General features: G+C 38.2%; 1 protein-coding gene across 1 annotated transcript in view; it reads right to left on the bottom strand.

Moving 5' to 3' along the window:
- Positions 1 to 9,345: 9,345 nt before the first annotated feature.
- The window catches only part of LOC122560035 (uncharacterized), a 123,804-nt gene continuing 118,283 nt past the window's right edge, over positions 9,346 to 14,866 (bottom strand). Inside the window, exons 13-17 of the mRNA XM_043710207.2 lie at positions 13,729 to 13,858; positions 13,596 to 13,628; positions 11,800 to 11,897; positions 10,445 to 10,528; positions 9,346 to 10,348 (exon numbers count right to left, since the gene is read on the bottom strand). Of these exons, the coding sequence (XP_043566142.2) occupies positions 10,229 to 10,348; positions 10,445 to 10,528; positions 11,800 to 11,897; positions 13,596 to 13,628; positions 13,729 to 13,858 (465 nt within the window). The 3' untranslated portion in view covers positions 9,346 to 10,228. The remainder of the gene's footprint in view (positions 10,349 to 10,444; positions 10,529 to 11,799; positions 11,898 to 13,595; positions 13,629 to 13,728; positions 13,859 to 14,866) is intronic.

A 14,866-nucleotide genomic window follows, 5' to 3' on the forward strand; every position in this document is an offset into this window, starting at 1 on the left:
AACCCTACTGCGAATCCTCTTGCAAGGATGCCTGCCTTGAAGAAGTTTTCCTCCTCTCTCTACAAGAATCTCAGGGAGTCCCTCTCCCACTGCAACTCCCAGATCATTTCCTCTGCCCTGAAGCTCTTCCTACCTGCCTATCTCCTTTTCCACCTATCCACTCCACCCTCTCCTCCCTGACCTATCACCTTCATCCCCTCCCCCATTCACCCATTGTACTCAATGCTACTTTCTCCCCACCCCCACCCTCCTCCAGCTTATCTCTCCACGCTTCAGGCTCACTGCCTTTATTCCTGATTAAGGGCTTTTGCCCGTAACGTCGATTTCACTGCTCCTTGGATGCTGCCTGAACTGCTGTGCTCTTCCAGCACCACTAATCCAGAATCTGGTTTCCAGCATCTGCAGTCATTGTTTTTACATCCAGTCTTAGCAAGAGCATGGATGAAAATTTCAGCAGCAGGGCAACGTGCCAGGTAATGTCTCACTGATGTAAAAGGGAGGTCTTAATAAATATAAGATTTAATTGTGTCAGAAATTCAACTCAGGATCAAATACATATTCTGAAGAGCAGAATATTTGGATGGCATCTAATCTGCTACCGCCAAAGTTGACAGGGTACTCACCCTGATGCTCATGGTAGCCCCTCTGCTATTCACTGTAGAAATGTAATTGGCTGGATTCCCTTTCTGGAGAAGAACCTCCCCCTCAGGGAGCTGCTGGCCAATCAGACTAACTGCTAACTACCTTGTACCAAAGGTGAATGGGTACATTGAGAGGACTGCATGCAGTCCCATAAGTCTGAGGGGCATAAGCTTAGCACGAGCTATGTAGGGGGTAATCTCTTGCAGGAACCGTTTAGCAGTGTGGCTGTGCTACAGCTTCCTACTCCTTGTAAAAGGATGGCCTGTAAAATGGCACCCAGGGCAGGCCAGCAGGAGGGCAGCACGATGGCAATGGTGGGAATTGTACAAGCCTCCATTACAAAATTGAAGAGAGATTCCTTAACATCCTGGGTTAAGCATGCAGTTAGACCAGCTCATTTTCAGATAATAACAGGAAGAGGGATTGAGTTCATGATCGTGGCTTTGGTCTTTCTGGTGTTTAATTGTAGCGAGTTTCTGCATAGGACCTCAGATAAATAGATGAGAAGTAGGAAGGGATCAACTATAAATCCTTTGAAGGGCTCTTGGGTAACAGTGCAGGACAGCATTTCTAATTATAATTTCTACATTGTATGCACTTATATTATGAAAATCTAATATTTCGTCTCTAATTGTAAGATTTTTATACTAAAAGTGTTTCACCTTACTTTCCAATCCAATTAAATTGACTGGAGGCATCTTTTGCTATAAAAAGCTGAACACATCATCCAGCAAAATGATTACAAGTCAGGATGAGTTATTCAATCAATCTATAAATCCAGGCTTACTCCTGTAACTGGAGTGTTTCAACTATGGGTTCCTCAAGGTACTGGTCAAAGGTCTGCATTCTTTACACTGCTTAAAATAGTAGATCTCTTCAAGCTGCAAAGACAGAGGTCAGGCAAGGAAAAATAGCGACAAGCCTAGCAATCCTCTATTGGTTGGTGAGTCTTCTGGAGGTATTTTCTAATCAAACTGTTCAGAGATGTTTTTATACACCTCTGGGATGTGAACTGAGGCCTCATAGCTCAGAAGTAGTGACATTACCACTGTGCAACAACAGTCCTGGTGTATCTTCTGTATACTGCATTAAAACAAATATACAGTTGAGTGCGAGCACTGACCTAAATGGAAGATTAACAGTCATCTCTCCAGAATTTAAATCTAATGTGAAATCTACAGCAAGAAATCTGCTAGATAATGAGACACCTGTTCACTTGCTATTAAGAGTAGAAAAAACCCTTAGTGACCTAAGATGCACATGTTGAATTATGATCAGAAAATGGATTTTTTATTTGCCATTCTGTTGTCACAAATCCAGCTTCCCATATGAATAAATACAAGCTCCATGCACCAGAAATGCTTTGACGGGATATTTAAATCTACCAACATAATAGAGCTTTCTGATTGTATCATCAAACACCGAATAACCATCAACTGAATGACATCTAAATTATTTGGAGGAAAGGTTGTTTGGAGCAAATGATTGTCATACTACCATTAAATAAAATTATTAGCTGGAATTATTATTTATGTTGAAATAGTATCTATTTGGACAGTAATTATACACAGTAATCAGTTAATCATTTGAATTTACTATGCCTGCTATTTACTGAAGGTATTTTCAAACTTTAAATGGAAACATGAGTCTGACAACTGTTTTAAGGAGATCAATTAATTAGAAATTAGACTTCTGATCCTTACAAATTATAATACTGTACAGCAATAATACCAACTTAGCAAAACAGCAACTGTAAAATGAAAGCCAAGAAATAACAGTTAATTCCCACTGTGATATTCAGGACCAGAACTACTCTAATAGATTCCACAATAGAATGACCTATGAGAGGAAATGGAATGGCTAAATACAACTTCTTGATCCAGAAATCAAATTATGAAGAAGTTCAAAAAGGGACAGCTTCTCAAAATCTCAGAGGAGGGATAGAAATCAAACCTTTTACCTTGTAATATTTGAAGGAAATTGATGAATAAACTGAGTATAGGTCAGGAATTCGGGTTTTAGAAATGGTGATGGTACTGTTTTGGTTATTGTACTTTGAAAGATGAAGATGTTAATTAATTCTACCATCCAGTGAGTGAATTTATTGTATAGGATTTTGCTAGTTCTACTTTAGGACAGTTGGAGAGAGCAGTTAACAAAGTTGTAGATACTTTAAATAACCTACTTAGATACTTTATGACATACCTGTAGAACAGTTGGGACTTGAATCTGGGCCTTCTGCCTCAGAGGTAGGGACACTACTGCTCTGCCACAAGAATGCGATTATTAATGCTGTATTCTGGGCTACATCAAAAGGGACACAGAGTACAAGAGCAGGGGCGGGATTCTGAACATAAAAAGACACATGTTAGACCCCAGCTGGACTACAGTTCTGAGCACGATACTGTAGGAAGAGTGTGCACACACTACAGAGAGATGCAGAAAAGGTTTCCAAGAATGGTCCCAAGGATGAGAAACTTCAGTTATGATAATAGATTGGAAAGGATGAGACTGTTCTTCCTATTAGAGAAGTCTATGAGGATGATCTCTGGACCTGAATCATTGACTCTGCTTTCCCTGCACAGATCCTGCCTGACCTGTTGAGTTTTTCAGCAATTTCTGTTTTTGTTTAACAGTTCTATGATTCTGGAACATGTAAAAATCTGACTAATCAGATTTATCCTAAGTTTAAAGAAATTTTGTGTTTCTCAGATGGCTTAGTTGCCATGTAGGTAAATTGCAGCAGCAGGCTGAATTTTGACAGTTCAACTCACTGACTTGGCCATTTCTATATGTTGATAGGATGGCTTATATAGTTGCACCAAATTAATTATTCCTTTATGGGTCAATTCTGAGAGCATGCAATCTTAAAACTGGTAAAACCCAATTCACTGCCCATTTTACATCTTTCCTAATTTTTATTTTCAGCAAAACTAATGGACATGAAATACTTGCTCAGTTTGATTTATTGTACAAAGTCAAGCCTAACTTTACATGTGTCATCAAACTAAGTATTGAAACCAAAAATGATTCAAGTTTAAAATGGGTTTATTTGTGTGAGTTGTTTTAAAATGTTATTGAATTTAACTCCTTAGTTGGTTACAGTTTTCTTTGTACTTGTAAAGGTGTATTTAAATATTGAAACTTGAATATTTTTAATTATGAGAACAGAAAATAAGTACCACATTAGGGCTTTTAAGTAAAGTGCCAGAGAATTGTTCAGTTAATTAAAATGTCAGTGAACATAGTGCAGGAATCTAATGGCAATGAATTAAATAGAGTAGATGCTTAGTCTCTAGTTGAACACACATTTTCAGGTCACCCTCTCCCTATCATTGATAACACAACCTGTAAAACAGATATTGTTAGCTACCCACTTGCTGAATTAATCTGATTTCAATGGGTGAGAAATTCTCACCAGATATGTTCCATTTCTTCCAGCAGGAACTGCTGCACCTATTTCTAAATGTCCATTAAATGACCTTGATTTCCAGCAGCAAATTAAAACAAATGCTGTTAATTCCACACTTGGTCTGGGTCCCCAGGGTCATCAACCCCTGATCTCATTACAGCTTTGGTTCAAACATGGATGAAAGAACAGAATTCCAAATGTTAGGCGAGTGTGACTGCACATGATATCAAGGCTGAATTTGACCAAGTGTGGCATCAAGGAGACATAGCTGGAAATGTGTTGCTGGAAAAGCGCAGCAGGTCAGGCAGCATCCATGGAACAGGAGAATCGACGTTTCGGGCATAAGCCCTTCTTCAGGAATGAAGAAGGGCTTATGCCCGAAACGTCGATTCTCCTGTTCCCTGGATGCTGCCTGACCTGCTGCGCTTTTCCAGCAACACATTTCCAGCTCTGATCTCCAGCATCTGCAGACCTCACTTTCTCCTCAAAGATTTCCATCAAGGAGACATAGCAAAACTAGAGTCCAAGGGTATCAAGTAGAAAAGTCTTCACTGGTTAGAATCATATCTCTCACAGAGGAAGATGATTGTCATGGTCAGAGGACAGTCACATCAGCTCCAGGACATCTTTGCACGTGTTCATTGAGATAGTGTCCTGGACCAAGCATCTTCTGCTGCTCCTTCAATGACCTTCCCTCCCAACATAATGACAGAAGTGAGCATATTGACTGATGTTTGCGCAATATCAGCACCTTTTGTAACTCCTCAGGTACTGAAGCAGTCTATGCCCGAATGCAGCAAAGTATGGACAGTATTCAGATTTGGGCTGACAAGTGGCAAGTAATATTTGTGCTGCAAAAATACTAACCAATGGCCCTAGCAAGAGCAGAGAATCTAAACATCATTCCTTGATATTCGATGGCATGATCATTACTGAAATACCTACATCAACATCCTGGAGGTTACGGTTGACCAGAAATTGTACTGCGGCCGAGGGTGTGGCCACAGTATGTATATAACTTGTACAGTTCAGTTTCTGGAGGAAAGTGAGGACTGCAAATGCTGGAGATTAGAGTCGAGAGTGTGGTGCTGGTAAAGCACAGCTGCTCAGGCAGCATCCAAGAAGCAGCAGAATTGATGTTTGGCTTTTGCCCGAAATTTCAATTTTCCTGCTCCTCAGGTGCTGCCTGACCTGCTGTGCTTTTCCAGCACCACATTCTCGACTCTAATCTCCAGCATCTGCAGTCCTCACTTTCCCCCAGAAACTAAACTGAACAAGTTATATACACATTGTGGCTACAAGAGCACATGAGACAGAGATCCTACAGTGAGTAACTCATCTTCTAACTCCCCAAAGCCTGTCCAAAATCTACCAGGCACAAGTCACGAATGTGATGGAATAATACACACTTGCCTTGATGAGTTAGCTCCAACAAGCAGCACGGTGGCTCAGTGGTTAGCACTGCTGCCTCACAGCACCAGGAACCCGGGTTCAGTTCCCGCCTCAGGCAACTGTCTGTGTGTAGTTTGCACATTCTCCCCGTGTCTGCGTGGGTTTCCTCCGGGTGCTCTGGTTTCCTCCCACAGTCCAAAGATGTGCAGGTCAGGTGAACTGGCTATGCGAAATTGCCTGTAGCGTTAGGTGCATTAGTCAGGGGTTAAATGTGGGGGAATGGGTTTGGGTGGGTTGCTCTTCGGAGGGTCGGTGTGGATCTGTTGGGCCGAAGAGCCTGTTTCCACACTGTAGGGAATCTAATCTAATCTAATATTCAAGACGTTTATCACCATTCTGGGCAAACCTGCCCGCTTGATTGACACCACATCCACAAACCTTTACTCCCCCCACCACTCACATTGAGTAGCAGCAGTGTGCAGTAAGATCCATTGCAAAAATTCACCAACGATGCTTTAACAGCATCTTCTAAACCTATAACCACTACCATCTTTAAGAACAAGTATAGCAGATATATGTGAACAGCACCAGCTGCAGTTTTCCCTCCAAGCTACTCACCATTCAGACTTGGAAATATATGGTTATTCCTTCAGTTTCACTGGGTTAAAGCCTTGGAACACTTTCCTCAATAGCTTTGTGGATCTACCTAAACCAAATGGACTGTGGCTGTTCAACAAAACAACTCATCACAATGTTCTCAACAGCAACTATGAATGAGGAACAAAATACCAGCCTAGCCAGTGATGCCTACATCTCATGGATGACTCAAGAAAGACTATGAGTTGCTTTTAAGTGTGATAAGGAAAAGTAAAGTGGAACCACCACAAAAAACAAAATACTGCAGAAGCTAAAGATCTGAAATAATAAAAAACGCTCGGCAGCTCTGGTAATATTTATGGAGAGAGAAACTATTAGCATTTAAGGCCTGTGCATTTACATCTGGTGCAAAACAAAAGTGGTGGTTTCAATTTGTGTCAAGTGGTCTTGCAGCATCTAGGCAGAGAGAAACAATGCTAATGTTGTAAGTTCAAAGACTCTTCTTTGGAACTGAAGGGAGCTGGAGAAAGGTGTCCTTTATGCTGGTGACGAGGTGGAGAAGGACCGAGTGGAACAGATGGTGAGAAAGCCCAGAGCAAAAGATAAAGGGATTGCGAATGGAGTTAATTATTGGTTTCATATCAATGAGTCTTAGGATTCCTTTCATATCAACTCACGGTTATGAGATTAATTCAGGTTTAAAGTGATGAGTGGTATTGTTGTCATGAGAAATATCTGCAACCAATCTACACATAGCTATTTGATTAGTTGGGAAAATCTGAGGACTACTGTGATTAATCTGTTACTGCAATCAGAAGCTGACTTAACGTTTGGATCTTATCTTTGTGATTTCTTCTCTAAAATATCTATTTTGAATAAGGTTTCTTTTTAAATTGTTAATAATTTTTATTCAAATTAAACATATATTAAGGAATGCATCATTCATAATTTTCCCACATTCACAATCAGAATTAGGTTGATTGAAATTTTAAGATTTAATTTTGTCAGTAAAAGTTACAAGGGATAAAGAAAACAAGTTTAAATTTACTAGATGTACTAATTAGCCTTGATTTAATAAAATAGCAAAACTGGCTCCCAGCGTTGAGTGGTCCACTCTGATTCTTATGTTGTTAAAGTGTGCTCTTAACCAAATTAAAATGTAAAAGAGAAAGATGCTCTAGCAGTGAAGTAAATGCTGTGAAAGGTACATGCAGCTTTCACTTCTACTGAAGTACCTGTCAATGTGACATGCACTTATCATCTGGCTTCTCATTTCCTTGTTTTACACACACAACACACAGAACCTTAATTTGCATGAGATAAATCACTCTATATATTGTGGGATTTTCACTTACATTATGTTTCTCTCATTCCCTTAGTTAGATAACGTAATCATTGAAGGAATACTGCTTAGAAATGTCAGAACTCTTGTATTTCCATCTAATAAATCTTCATGCTTCAATTAATCACGACAGTTCCATTTATAGCAATTTATATATGGAAGATTTTATCATTAAACATTGCTTTAAGGAGTGAATGAATTGAATCCTACTTCAATTCTGTCATAGAATACCTAAAAAGTTTTTAGGAAATTGTTTTAGTTAGATACATACCTTAAAGGTTAATTCAATCCTTGTAATCTGAACTAATTTACACATCTATGTGGTTCACTGACAAATTTTCTGATTGACAACACTTTGTAGATTCGACGTAACTTTCCTTGCAATTGACAGACTTCTATGAAACAACAATGAATTCTTGGAATTTGTCTTTTTCACTGAAAAGCTATTGTCAACCTCAATTATTAGCCACAGTAATGCAGTTTAATAATTAGTGTGATATGCTTTACAGGAATCTGTTCAGTTTTCCCTCAAATTTTGTTTTGTCCTGAAATGTATTTGTACACTTTCTACTATGTTTGCAATATAATTAAAAATATGCCTTATGAGTCAACAAATGGCATTAAGAACAAAGGAAAACTGAGAAGACAATGTGTGAGCTATAATTAAGAAAGGCATGTTTTTTTAAACTTTGCAGTCCCTCACCCACCATTTGCTGTTCATCACCCATTAGAAGGCTCTTGCTCCCCTTTGTAGTCTATCATTCCTCATTGCAGTCCCTACCATTTTCTGCCCCATTGGCACCAACAATTGAATTTTCCTGACACTTTGTTTGCTTTTTGGTTCAATCACCAGTGACCCCATCTACTCTGGGTGTCTCCAGATAGCAAAAAAGGTCAATCAGCCAGCTAGACAAACCAGACATGGGTACAGGTGAATAAGATTGGACAGTGTATGCAGTGCAGGGAATGTTCACTGCCTGAGTTCTGATAAAAAGAGTGCAATTCGACAACCAGATGATGAGTTTCCAGTTCTGGAGTTAGCAGCACACCCATAAGCAAAGCAGTCTGGAGATGGACAGTGATCAGGATATGTGAAGATTTGTGTCCAGGTACAATGCTGAGCCCCGAGGCAATCATCACACCACAAGTATTTATGGAAAAACCATGGATATTGCATGTGAGTGAGCCATCAGTTGCAGTGAAGGAGAACAACGCAAGCTTATCTCTCCTGCTCTTAACCTTACATAGTAACAGAACATGCAATGTTTGAGCAAAAAGCCACATTGGTGATGGTGTAGCACATCCAGATATAATCCTAATCATGGAAGAAGAAGCTCTTTGAATTGCCAGTTAGGCAGGGAAGTTCCAAGAGCGAGACAGCATCTTTTTGAGAAAGGCTACAAATTATGTTATTATTTCCAAGTGAAGGGACTGGCCATTTGTCCTTGTTTAGTCTCTCCATACCAGTGCATATCATTATTTGCAAAAACAGAATGAAAGTTCTGTGCAAGTTGGTAATAATAGATGAGATGGCAGCTTTCCTCAGAAAATAGAGGACAGACACACATTGACCTTTCTGGAGTGTAAGGCCAGAAGATAGGCCAGAAATATTGATATGAAACCTTGGGAAGAGATTGGAATAATCCAATATTATATGTGAGTCCATCCATTGAAAGAATGCACTAACTCATGGACAGCCATACGCAGCATAATGTTGCTGCATACCACGTTTTGGAATATGTACTGGTCAGTTGCAGTCTTATTGCAACATGCAAGGATGCTAACCAGGTGTCTCCTCCTGTCCAACTGTTGAGGATCAGTATAGGTGCATACTCACCAAAAAAGGGCTGGGGCAGGAAGGAGCGGTTTGTCATGGGACACCTTTATCATTACCATTTCCCATGGTCCTTCTTATTACGTTCTCAATGGTTGGTTGGTTGAAGGACGATCCAAGCCAGTCTTTACTTGTGATACATTTATTCAGAATGAAATATTACAAGCACGTCCTGATGAAACATAAATTTTCTGTCAGCGGCCTTTATAGATATTCTTAACCAACCTGATCAGACATGTTCTAGGAAACCTCTGAAGCAGGTAGGCTTTGAATCTGGGCCTTCTGGGCCAGAGGCAGGGACACTACCACTGTGCCAAACAGTGATTTTTACACCCTTCTGCAAAATAAATGAACTTGAAAATCAAATTAATTTATTCTCACAGGAATTAGCCCTTAATGGGACATTGTAACAAAAAGGTAAATTTTAAAGGAGATAGATTTAATCTAAAATAACATTGTGGATTTAGATGATAGACACAACCCTTGCAGTGCCCATTGGTCTTGGAAAGCCTCAAGCGTGCTAACGGATACGATGTGCTGCTTCTTTCCAGGGTCAGTTGGACATAAAGATTAAAGAGAGGCAACCATGATGCTCTGCCTGCACTGTGAGCAGTTTACCTCAAAATTACCTTTCTCAACTTGTAAATCCATCCCATCAACTGGGTAAGTGGGTCAGTTCAGACTGTTTCCTCCCGAGAACTATTGTGACTAGCACTGAGGGAAAACTTGAGAGTAGGTTAACTGTTTGTTCTTGGAGAAGGTGTAAGGCATTGAGAGAGCTAAATGAAATGGAGTGAAAATTAATATCTGAAAGGAATATGAATATATTCAGTTTGCAGACTAGCATGTGCTAATCTTTTGTACACAAGTATTGATTACATCTGCAGTGCAAGGAGTTCTGATGTACAAAACAGAGAATTTAAAACATTAATCTAGAGAAAATCTGAAGTACATTTCTTTCTCAATTGTGAAATAGGAAAAGCCCAGAAGGTTTCATGTTTACAGGGTTTCACATTATTTTTGAGCTGTTTCTTTGTTCTGTGACAACTCTCCTAAAATCCTTAACAAAGGACGAGATCCATCCAAACATCTCCTGTGAATCTCGATTCTGTGGCTCCCCAAACTTAACCTATCAGAAACAGTGACAGAAGCAAATCAATGGTAATTTTTGACATTGAAAGGTAACGGCACAATTTTCAATTGGAAGTGTCACAATTAATATTACCAAGATGGAATTGTAGAGCCTCTTCATTTCATCACATTGTTTGGTCAAGTCTGACAATTTAGCTTCGTATTTTTGAATTATGTCCTAGAAACAAAATAAGAAAAGATATTTAATTTCAAAACATTTTGCCGGCACAAGATGTCACGAATCTGGAGAAAAGCTGCTTTTTGTGGCCAAATAAAACTTTTAATTCCAGTCAAGTCAAATATCATCCTGCTTGGTTTATCTTACTGTGATGAGGGTATATCATTATTTTCATTTGGAAATTTGGGAGGGTTCTAAAGTAGACAGAACCATGTATGGCTTTTAAGGGGAGACATTGTTTCAGTTTCATTATTGAGTTCTGGAATGGAGTGCTACATCCTCTGGAAATTTATTTATATGTATTAAATGAGGCTTTTAAAATGCTGAAGGTGAACAGTTCAATGTCTTAGATAACAAGGGTTGAAGAGAGAAGAAATGGTCATTTGTATTTTGTGAACATAATTTGTGTACCTCCTTTGAAATGAGGAATGAGAGGAGGGGAGACCTTATGCAAGAATATTGAGGAAGTGACAAATTGATAAGCAACTGGTACAATGGTTACTCTCAAAGAGCTCTGTTTCAAACAACTTAACGTAGGCTAAGGGAATGACTGAATTCATAAAGGATCCTGGGGATCAGGCACATCCGGAGGAACTTTGAACTGTTGAGCCAATTCTCATTGAACACCATGCCTCAAGTATTTGTTTTTATTACCACAAACATGACATACTGAAAATTTAAGAATATAAATAATGGCCTTCTGAAGGCTTGAAGAAATGAGTGTGCTTGGTACAACATTCTTTAATCTAAGACACAATTAAAGAAATAAGAAAGGCATCTTTTAATACAGCACATTTCACAACCTCAGGGCACCGCAAAACATTCAAAATAGTATTCAATTGAATGTTGAAGTGTGGTCAGTGTTCACTTATAGAAAACACAGCAACTAAATTACAGGTAGCAAGCACCTTTGAGTAGCAATGTGACAGTGATCAGATAATTTATTTCACTTTTGTTGATTGAAAGATAAATACTGGCCAGGACATTCGGGAGAACACCCTTAAATTATTGGCACAGTGAATTTAATATTGATACAAATATTGAATGCTAAGAGCCAATTTAATAAAAGAATCTCATAAAAAATAGTATTTTCAGTGTATGTTCTTCGATACAATATCTTTTGATTAACTGTGACATCTAGCATGAAGTGCTGCATTAATGCATAAATCATGGAATAAATTTTATTAGAAGATCCCTTCTAAAAAGTGCATTCATGGTAAAGTTACCATGCAGACATTTTAAATCAGACATATTCATAAAATTCAAACTACCTTTAGCCCTTTGTAGAACTGTACATCTGGGCCCATCTTGTTCTTGGATTTGAACATTTTTGTGTGCAGACGAATTTTTACCAACTCATTCTTCAGTACTGTTGCAGTCAGAAAAGATATACAATCTCAACTATTCTCAATTTGGACTGGGATAAAACAGCATTTAAACAACCATCAACAATAATGAAAATTTCACCATTTGACAGGTCTTATATTTATATTGCATTTGCCTCACACCAGTTCCCATCTTTAGCTCCTGTGCAGAGAATGAGATGGTACCACTAAATTAAGGATGCCCATAACTAAGCTTCAGAAGTGCTTTCTGATCAGTGAGAGCATTCAAGTAAATACAGGATTAGTGTAAATGAAATTATATTTGGATGAGTGACCTACTGCGTGTATTGCACCTCATCTATAAGAGGTGAAATGTGAACAGATTTATGCAGTTTACCATCAACCAAATGTGCAGAATAGCAAAAGATGGAGCCAACACACTGAAAATGATATCACAAAGAACAAATTTTGCATATCTCAGTTAATTCAGCTCCAATTTAATTTTATAACCATTAAATAATGCCTTTGTCTTGCTGAAACGCTCATTCAATTCAGATCCTTGGAAATTTCACTAGATCAATAAAATTGATGTCCTATTGTTGAAAAAAAAGGGTTAACGTATCTTCTTTTTTAACAAGCATATGGGAAAAAAATCCATTTGCAATTTTATCTTAGGAAAGTCTGGATTCCATTTGGAAGTGAATTCAGTTTGGTAGTTGGAATGAAAACCTCCTGGATTTAGCTTGGTCAAAACTTGCACAACTCTGTAAAGTTCACATGGAGCAAATGGGAAAATAGTAATGCAGTGCTCATTATTGCTTAGTAGTAGTGCAGCAGAGAGCAATAATGTCTGCATGTTCAGCATTACCAACAGGGAGGCATTTAGCAATCCTGAAGCTGTTTGTGATATCCATAAAATATTTGTATCTAAAGTGGTTGGGCTTTTAACAAGAAGATGGTTGAAAGGTTCATATGCAACATAAATTACAATAAAAATATGAACATGACATTTAAATAAATAGGTTTCAATATTTATATCGCCAGAGGAATTTAAAAGCAGAAAATGATTGTGAGGAAGATGGCAGAATGGAATTAATCCCATGCTACACATCACTATAATATGCTTGGACATTTAACACTCGGTACATTTTAACACTGAGAAAGAGCAGTTTGATTAAAACTGTAAATGTGTCAGAAGGATATTCAACCCAATCTGCGCTTTTTGCCGTTGGTTATTTTTAACTTGTTTTTCATTTGATGCTCTTATTTCTTTTTCTTAGACCACATTTCCTCTAAGGCCACTCCTGATTCTTAATAAGTGGTGGCATAACATAAAAATATTGATGCCAACAGGCACCATCAATCTTTTCAAATCACCAAAGATAATGCGAACTATCTAAGCAATGCAGGAAGAGGCCCTACTAAAAATCATTTCCACATTCATGCAGAGAACTAAAATGAAAATAGCAAACTGATCATATCCACCCTATGTGGAGATCTGTGCTTGGAATATAATTAGAACGTTAATGAAAAACTAGGAACCGATGCAACAAATAAGTATTCTTCCATTTTGAACTGATAGTGAAAATGTTCTTTATCAACACGTTGATAAATTTACTAAAAATAATGCACATAGGAAATCCTCCCCTAAGATACTTAGAAAACCAACTATCAGTGTATTACTTTACCCCATGGTGATAGAATCTTATAAAATCGCTTCATAGTTGGAAAATATTACCTACCATCGACCTCAGCAATCAAACCTTTAATGGAATCTAAGGAGGAAGAGAAACAGGTCATTATGAAGGATGCCACCATTATGCAGATAGGGTACCCTTTTTAAAAGGTGTGCAAGATTCAACTGTTTCCACTTACCTCCAGGTACGTCTTCAAATTCTGTAAGCTCTTGGGGAAACTTTGCCAAGACTGGGTCTTGCGAAATAATCTGCTCCACAAGAGCATGAAGTAAGGTGAACTTTCTGTCCTTCCCTCTTAACTGGACCACCTATAAAGGACAGATGTCACAAAGATCAGTACTTGGACCTTAATTATTTGAAATCTACATAAATGATTTTCATGATGGGACTGAACACAATAATGTTGATGATATATGCAAGGTTTAGTCAGGAAGTTAAACTCTTGGAAGGACACAAAGAGATACAGTCTGGTTAAGTTAATGAGGAAAAATATTACAGAGCAAAAGATGAAAAAATGAAAAAATAGAATATTTTTTGAATGATGAGATAGTGGGCCTGGGTATCCATGTACACAGATCGCAGAAAGTTAATATGCTACCACAGCAATTAGACAAGCAAATTCTAAGTACAAAGGGATTGGAGTTTAAGAGTAAAGAAGGTTTTTTTCAATTGTGTTGGGTCTTGGAGAAATCACACTTGGAGCACCACATATAGTTTTAGTCTTCTTATTAAGGAAGGTGTGCTTGCCCAGAAGAATATACCACGACTTCTCTCAACTGATTTCTGGAATGTTTGGGTAGTTGATGAAGATAGATCAAGCACACTAAGCCTATTCATCTTCAAGTTTAGAAGAATAACACATGAGCCCAGTAAAATTAAAACTTCCTAAGAGACTTCAGAGGATACATCACAGGAAGATGTCTTACCTGGCTGACAGGTAGGACTAGAACTAAGCATCATAATCTTATAATAAGGTCAGCCATTTCGGGCTAAGATGAAGAGAAATTTATTGTCTCATGGATAAGATATGATTACAATGCTTTACAACAGAGAACTGTATATACTTAATTATTGAGTACAATAAATGCAAAGACTAATACATTTTTGGATTTTTGATTTGACTTGATTTATTGTTGTTACATGTACCTAAGTACAGTGAAAAGTTTTGTTTTGTGAGCAGTACAGGCAGATCATAACATACAAGGACCTGCAGATCATTGTGTTTCGACAGAGCAAGGAATACAAGGTTATGGCTGCACAGGAGGTACACTAAAGCAAGATCACCATTAGATTTAGAATTAGAGATGTCCATTCAG

The sequence above is a fragment of the Chiloscyllium plagiosum genome, unplaced genomic scaffold (genome assembly GCF_037043375.1).
Source record: "Chiloscyllium plagiosum isolate Xiang-an unplaced genomic scaffold, Cpla_swu_hap1 HiC_scaffold_15, whole genome shotgun sequence".
Taxonomy (NCBI): Eukaryota; Metazoa; Chordata; class Chondrichthyes; order Orectolobiformes; family Hemiscylliidae; genus Chiloscyllium; species Chiloscyllium plagiosum.